Consider the following 8190-nt stretch of genomic DNA (forward strand, 5'->3'; position numbering starts at 1 on the left):
ATTTTATGACAAATATTTTCATGATTGAAAAAATGCCTCATAAATGTACAAACAAACATTTATGAGGATCACCCCTCCTAAGATGTGACTGTAAACTTTACTGGGAGTGGGTGCGTCTCCAGCTCGTCTCCATGGAGATGTGACGAAAGGCAGTAGAATTTGAGATTTAAACATGTTAGTTTCTCATCCAAATACACTCTTTTCTTACACACTGCAGCCACAGCATCTTCTGTGTTGAGCTGGACTTTAGGAGCATGTTTTGTTTTGTCTGCAATAGTAAAGTCCAAAATGTTACGCAGTGTACCTTTAAGAGTGTCGCAGGTGCATGAGACACTGGCCTAAATCACTGCTTGCGGTTTTCATTACCTTTTTATAAGTAAAAATGTACATTTGATTTGGACAACTTCATACTGAGGTCATTGTTTGTGAATGTTTTACCCCAAAAGGGTCAACAGGTCAACAAGAGCAGATGGACACATTTCTAAAACACCCCAATGTTGCAGAAAAAGTGCTACCCCAGCAAAACAGAAGTCACTTTGGGAGCAGCGGTGAGTCAGACACAAACAAACTTTCACAGAGAGGGCTCCTCTTGTGGGGCGAGCAGCACGCGGCTCGTGTTTATGAAGCTCAGGCTGCACGAGCGCTGGAGCACGGCACTAAATGAAGAGGAAAACCACAGGCAGAAACACTCAAATAAACTTTTCCCCTTCACTGATATCACCGCTGTGTCTGCGGTCAGCCGTGATGACCCCCACTACTGTCTGACTCATCTCTGCAACAAACGTGCTCCATCTCACTCTTTTACTTTTTAAATAGGCAGTGGCGCAGTGTGGTGAGTGTTGACCCAACAACAAAAGGGTAAACAGTTAAAACCTCATTCAGCCACGAACAAGACCCTGTTCCTGTCACAGTGGATGACACAGTGAGGAGCATCCAGCATGAAAGTCACACCAACATAAATACTAAGAACAAAACTTTATTGTCCAATGAAATGGACATTTGTCTTACTAAATACTTTGTCTAACTAAACACACACACACACACACACACACACACACACACACGCACACACACGCACACACACACACGGCTTTACATTTCCTGGACAACCCCTGACAAAGTCATTCTAAAACATTCATGAGCAGTATGCGATTTCCTCAACTTCTGAGCTCTTGTAAAGCTTATGTTTCCATCACAGAGCACTGACAGGCAAAACATCTGCCAAAGATTGACTTTTACACACAAACTTGCAGCAGCCTGCTTTGAGACTAAGACACATCCTCTGACAGCATGGTATGGAGGTTTGTTGTGAAGGGGATCAAGGGGACGGAGGAAGGAGGGGCTTAGGGGGATCTTTAATACGCTCTTTCAGATCAATAGCATTTCTAACCAACAAAGTGTAAGATAGTGATCTAGATGCGTTTGAAATGATGAACACCAATGCCTGGAAAAAACATATTACCTCTTTCTTTAAGAAAGGCCTAGAACCTAAGAGTTGGGCACAAAGAAGTATCTCCTTCCAGAGGGCAGCAGTTCAAACTCACTTTTCAGCTGAAGACTACAAGACTTGGTTCACACACAGAGCATTTTCATGCATTACACGCAGGCTTGCAATATGTAAATATCTCTTTAATGAAAAGCAAAGGCAAACTTGAAAGAAAAAACACTCCTGTTTTTACATCACAGACGCCGACAAACATTCAGTGAGAACAGTAATGTTAACCACAATGAAATGAATAAATAAAATCAGATTCAGCATCAGTTCTCATTAGAGTCCCAGGATTCTGCTGGGTGAAGAGGTGCTGCAGTGTGAGGGCTGCTCTGTCCCCCTGCTGTCCCAGTACTGAGCCCTGTGGAGCCCCCCTGTGGTGACACTGGGAGAAGAGGAGTGGCTGGAAGAGGATGAGGAGGAAGAGTGGGACCGGTCTTCACTGAGTTCAATGTGAATGTCCCCAGGGTCGGCAGGCATCATGGACAGAGGCACCAAGGAGATGGGGTCAGCGACAGCCGGCTACAGGGAGTCAAAAACACATATTCAGTTCAGGTGATGTTTGTTCCAACAAAGTGTCACAGCAATGAAGCAGCCTCTCTACACTGCACTTATGAGGATGGGGCTTCTCACCGGAGATTTGGGCGGACTGCTGTTGGACAGTGGCGAGGCTCGTCTCGGTCGTCGCAGAAACAGTCCAGAAAGTGGCACCAACAGAAACAGGCTCAGAGCGATGCCCACGTACAGCAGCGGCAGCAGTCCTGTGGGAGCAGCAACACAGACTGGTCTGCTCTGGAACTATGTGGCTACTTTAGCTTTACTGCGTCACATTCAGGTTATAGTTATATAAGGGTTATATACCCAGACAGCAAAATACATTCAGACCGGATCCGGGCCAGACCTAGCAGTAGATCCGGCCCAACTCCGTTATCCCAACCCGGGCCTTTGTCTTTTTTTCCAATGGCCCAATACCGGCATGGATCCGTTTTACGGATCCGGAGAGAAGCTGGGCCAGAACTGCCCCGGATCTTTCAAAAACTTGCTACATCCGGTACAGTTCCGGTGCAGATGTTCAAAACGGAGGCTATTTTTATATAGATCCGGGACGGGTCTGGTGCAGATACGTGAAATGAGTGTTGATTTTAGCATATTTGGGACGGATCCTATCCGGATCTGGCCATGTGTCACAGAATCTGTTTTAAATCCGGTTCAAAGGTGTAAAACGGATTACAGTCTATGGTAAAATTAGCACACACACACACGTACATTCATGTATAAAATAGTTTATTTCTAAACAAGTCATGCAGAAATGTATAACATTTACAAATAGCATAATTATGTTGAATCACATAAGTTAGCAACAAGGAATCTTACACAAAATTGTCTGTATAAAAGTATAAAAGAATTACTTTCATTAAAATATATTGCTTTCTTTTAACTGTTATGCACATAATTAATAATTATTTATTTTGTTTTACAAAAATATTCAAATAGATAAATAAATAACTGCAGGCTGTAACGCAGGCTGTAACAAAATCGCAAAAACTCTTTGTTCGGAACAGAAAACGTGTAATATGCTTTTCAAATTGCTACATGTTTCTACGTGCTGTTACATACACATGTATGGCAAGTCTTGAGAAGAAACTGTGCATTTGGATCATCATTTTAGTGTTTTTTTTTTAGTGATCTTGCTCTCTAAAATTTGTTTGGCTTTACCTAAATCTAAAACCTTCTCAACTGGAGCTTACAGCCTAATAGGCAGTGTAATGCCTCATTTGTAAGCTAAGACCTACAAACTCATCTGAACTTTTTCCTTCTTATGATTGTCATACAATTCCTTTAATGACTTAATCCTTTTAATGCCCCCCAGAAATAAGATTGATAAGCCTAAAGCAAATTATAAAGAACACTGCAGTGGACTATGTTGTAGCTCACAAAGCAAGCCTCAAAATCCTTCCTCACCAGTGTCCAAAAGTCAGCCCTCAGTCTCTCAGTGATTCCAAAACCCAGTCTTTACAGTTCTGTTGCTCCAGAGGAAAATTCTCTTTCTCATGTTTTCATCAGGAACAGCATTTGGTTCAGGGCTGCCAACACAAAAACAACAACATGCGTCAGACACAAGACATGTACTGGACAAAGGCAAACAATGTCCAATAAATATCACTTACATGTTAAGTCCAGTGTGTAGCCTCATGGACAATCACAGAACATCTTAGTCCAGATGTAGTCCTTCTGAATCCAGCTTCAGTCCTGAACATGGTCATAAAAAAAATAAAAATAAAACTACACATATATTGGATGTTGTATGAGTGTCTATCTTTAAAATAATTGATTTTGTTTTGTGTATCATTTGATGAATCAACTGATTGGATGCCCATCTCAAAGGGGATTGGGGAAAAGAAAATGGGGGGGAAAAGTGTGCTATGCCTGTATACTGATAAAACTATAAATGCAATAATGGCATCACACCAATAAGAAAAAGTTCATCAAAAAAAGGACCAAAAAAAAGAATTGATTTTCTCATAGTATTTTTGATATATAATGTACAACATACAGTGTAAGCAATTCAAAACACAAGTTTGGTGACTGACCTGTCTTGAGTGATTTTTCATTGTGGTAGCTCCGGGTTCCTAAAGGGACGATTGTGGATGAGTGGAATCCAAACAGTGTTTCAGCTTTTCATGCAGTGAGCCTGCTCCATCTTTATATTTGGTCCTACAAAACCACAATGTTACAGAGAGAGTGTTATAACAGTAAATAACTGCAGTAATTGTTCTCTGATATGTTCCACTTACATGTAAAGGAAGTCCACCCAACGTCCGTGAAAACCTCAAATTATGTACAAAACCTGTAGAGATATAAAACATGATTTAAAAAAAAAAAAGTATACGAGACCCATTGGTCTCACGTAAACGCCAGGAAAAGAGCCTCTTTAACAGGATACACAGCGCACAGGGACACGCAGACCTACAAAAATGAGCATTTAACGGAGTAGTTTCAGATGAAGGATGTGGATCACACATTTGCACAAACGTTAGCAGCCAGAACAGCTATCATGCCCTGAAACAAATGCGAATCCCGGACAGGACCAGGACCGGGGTGCACTTTACGTTTTGTGTTCATTCAATGCTAAACTTTTGACTTTACTGTCTAACAGTTGTTTTGTGAAACCATTGTGTTACTTGTGTTCTGGTTCATATTGTAAATATGAAAAGGGGGAGTTAGTGCGCGCCTCCGGTAGTAGTTAAAAACTGGCTCTTCAACGGATCAACTGTAGACACACAATATAGTTCGACGTTTTGTATGATTTCCATTCAAGTTTTCTAACAAACAAATTGTATGATTTAGCTACATGGTCTAAAAGCCATAAATGTTTTACGTCTAAAACAGTATAGGATGAAGACTTACCCAGGAATGTGGCGAGTGTCCCTCGGTGCTGCTGAAGGACTGTGAGAGTGATCCCAACTGATCCAAACTGATTAAACGTTTAAAAAAAAGGAGTAACTGTCAAACAATTTGAATTTGGGCTCCTCCGGTTTACGATGCTGCTCCGGAGCTGTTCCGAGTCGGTGATGTTGAGGGTGCGCCAGGTGGCCAGAGATCCGGTTTACGCTGCTGCTCCAGAGCTGTTCCGGAGCTATGATTCTTATAGTGGGAGTAAGTTCAGTAAAACGAGTCTGATGGGGAACTGGTTCAGATCCGCAATACGGATCTGATTCCTATGAGGATTTGGCGACTTGAAAACGGAGCTGGCCCGGACCTAATTGCTGTCTGGGTAAGGACCAAATATAGTATAATGGTTTACACTTGAATTGGACTGACTGGATTCAAACCACTGTCCGGTAGTCAGGTAGTGTCATTTTAACTGTTTTAAATATGTTTTAAATATTTTAAGGTATTTATATTTTGTAGCACTTTGGTCAACCTGGTTGTTTTTAAAGTGCGTTATAAATAAAGTTGCAGTTGCAGTTGCAGTCCTTTGTGCCCATAAATGAAGTCTCACCACTGTTGCCCCACATAAACTCATGAATAAACCAAAACACAACTCAGGTGTTCTCATGAGGGAACAACAACACGAGATGTTTCGCAGTGTATCGGGCCTTTCACTGTAGCATCTGGTTGATGACATTAATGTGGTCTGTGGCTCCTCTCACCGGTGCTGGAGATGGTCTGGATGCACTGAGGGCTGGACACTGGTGAGGAGGCCATGTTGAAGGAGAAGTTGGCCACAGCGCAGTAGTTCTGACCTGGAGCCAGTCCTGAGAACTCCACAAACAGCACGGTCTCCAGGGTCCACACTGTGCGGCTCTGACAATATGACAGTGTTATAGAAACATTTACAGCAGTTGTGTTGTTGTATAATGTGTTCTTGGCACAGACACAAACAGCTACTGGGGACGAGGCAACGGTTACTAAGACACTTGCTTTTAGTCCTGACTGACCTGATACTCGCTGAGCTTGTTGTAGAGGGTCACTGTGGTCAGGGGGTCGATGAGCTCCGTGATGGGACAGCAGCGCTGTGCAGAGCACCGCCTGCTGGTTGCACATGGGAACTGCACCTTGACCAGGAGCTGGTCATCCCGCAGAGACAGGGACACGGAGGGCGCACTGAAGGCTGTGCAGGACACACAGGGATCACAGCTGGGTAGTGCAGATTAAACCACGGCAGTGCTTTTATTTCATCTCAGGTCTTAGTCCTGATGAATGATGAGGTTATAATACAGTCATTATTTGCAATGGACACATGTTTGCGCTTTCATTCATGAAAACTAACGTGAAAAAGGCTCAGATGAAACATTGCACTTCTCAAAACTGATGAACTGTCACACTCTATGATTGGTGGCCACAGCGGCCCTGGGGCAGACTGACAGATGTATGAGTGCTCTTCTATCCCAGCAGTAAAGGATGTTTCACAAAGACACAGCAGCCGGCTGTTCCTCTGCCTCAGTGTCTTACACATGGATCTTACTGAATGTGACTCACTGAAGTCTGTGGAGTCAAACCTTCGTGGTTGCATCCACTCGGTGGCGCTGGTGCTGAGGTGGACCCCCACCCGCACCAGGTGGTGCACCTCAAAGTTGAAGAAGACCTGGGACACATCACAGGAGTGAGCAGACACCCAAAGGCACCACGACACATCCCTCCATGGATCCCTGAAGTGAACACGGCACAAATGGAAGGAGGCTGTTGAAAGTGCTGCTGTATTGGCCATTTTATTGCATGACATTGAGTGCATTTTGTTATATATAGTAAAAATCTCATAAAATATCTCATAATGAGACTCCAGCATTAAGTGTCCTACAAAACTATTTACAATGGTACATTTTTGTATCATCAAAAAACAAATGTTTCAGATGTTTCATAAAACAATGAAGAGACATTAATCATTCATCTTTATTTAAAGCCATACTGCATAACATTTCACCAAAAAATATAACAAATACAAGCATTTATTTCATGACAGGTGTTTTAGAAGCTCAAAGTGTGTGTCTTTACTGTGTGTCGCTCACCTCTCCTCAGACCTGACTAAAAGGGAGCGGGTCATCACCAGCTATGACAACATGCAGCCAAACATGCTTTATTTAATAACTTAAAGCAAATATAGCATCACTGATCATTAGGAGCATGTTAATGTTTGGAGTTTTACTGCAGTGAAGTTGCTTTTGTCCTGTGACGTAGCAGCAAATGACCTGGAAAGTTCCACTTTGGAACAGGGCAGCAGGACATTTGGACAAAATATAGTTTTCACAATATTAAACCATCAGTAAATCACTGAGGTCTGGTTTTCTTACACAGCCTAAACAAAAATGTGCAGTCACTTACAACTGGGCAAAAATCAGCTATGATTTTCCTAATTAAGTTGCAATGGTTTAGTTTGTAAAATCTCAGAATATCTCACTTTTTTCCCTCATACTATCATGGTGAAGCCCTATTTTTAGTGAGCTTGCCACAAAAAAGAAACCCCCCTCGTGCTACTGCGTGGTAGTGCCGTTGCCTCCCGGCTCGGATGTGCGTGCAGAGACTCACCCCTGTGTCTTTGTCTGCACGCTGAAGGTGGTATTAGGGCTGGCATGAGGACAATCCCACCGCAGGAGGCAGCCTAAGTCCAGGGACACCAACGTGGTGTAGCAGGCTCTCCCAGTCGCCCCTGCACACAACACAGCACCAAAAATAGCACCCGGGCATCGCTCTGCTAAGTCGCACTGTCACAACTTCGTTAACTTAACACGTCTTGACTTGAGGAAGAAAAAGGGGAAAGAAAACTACAAAGTGGTGCTAAATTGAGATGAAGTGTAATTACTCACCATGGATAAACAGGTGGATGAGAATGACCCACGGACACAGCGGGGCTCTCAGCCAATCAGAAGTCACGTCTCGCGCTGCCATCCAAGTGTCCTACGTCCAAACAGGAGCAGGCTGGAGAGGACTGGTGCCTGTGCGTGCGAACCAGACTGGGGCTGAAAAGTAACGAGAGTCAGGCAGGTTGGACCTTTGAGGGGAAGGAGCGGCGGAGGCATGGCCCGGGACAGCAGGGGGTGGACTGGATAAGGATTTAATTGGAAGGCCAGAGATTTTGTAAGAGAGAGGAAAGGTCATAATCTACTTAAAGGGGATGAGAATGCAAGAAGATGAGACAATGGTTTTGGCTTGAGCTGGGATAGGAATTATACAGATCTAATGATTAATTGGGGGAAAAACAA

The 8190-nt window shown here is 43.3% G+C and overlaps 1 protein-coding gene across 1 annotated transcript; it reads right to left on the reverse strand.

The window, feature by feature from the left end:
• Positions 1 to 1672: 1672 nt before the first annotated feature.
• Positions 1673 to 5699, reverse strand: LOC306980793 (uncharacterized protein). Its single transcript, XM_079580220.1, has 3 exons — positions 5644 to 5699; positions 2123 to 2250; positions 1673 to 2011 (listed from the first exon to the last, which is right to left on the reverse strand). The coding sequence occupies exons 1-3, from the start codon at positions 5696 to 5698 to the stop codon at positions 1769 to 1771; spliced, it is 426 nt and encodes a 141-aa protein (XP_079436346.1). The 5' UTR covers position 5699; the 3' UTR covers positions 1673 to 1768.
• Positions 5700 to 8190: the final 2491 nt, after the last annotated feature.

The sequence above is a fragment of the Gobius niger genome (genome assembly GCF_951799975.1).
Source record: "Gobius niger genome assembly, chromosome: 21".
Classification (NCBI taxonomy): domain Eukaryota; kingdom Metazoa; phylum Chordata; class Actinopteri; order Gobiiformes; family Gobiidae; genus Gobius; species Gobius niger.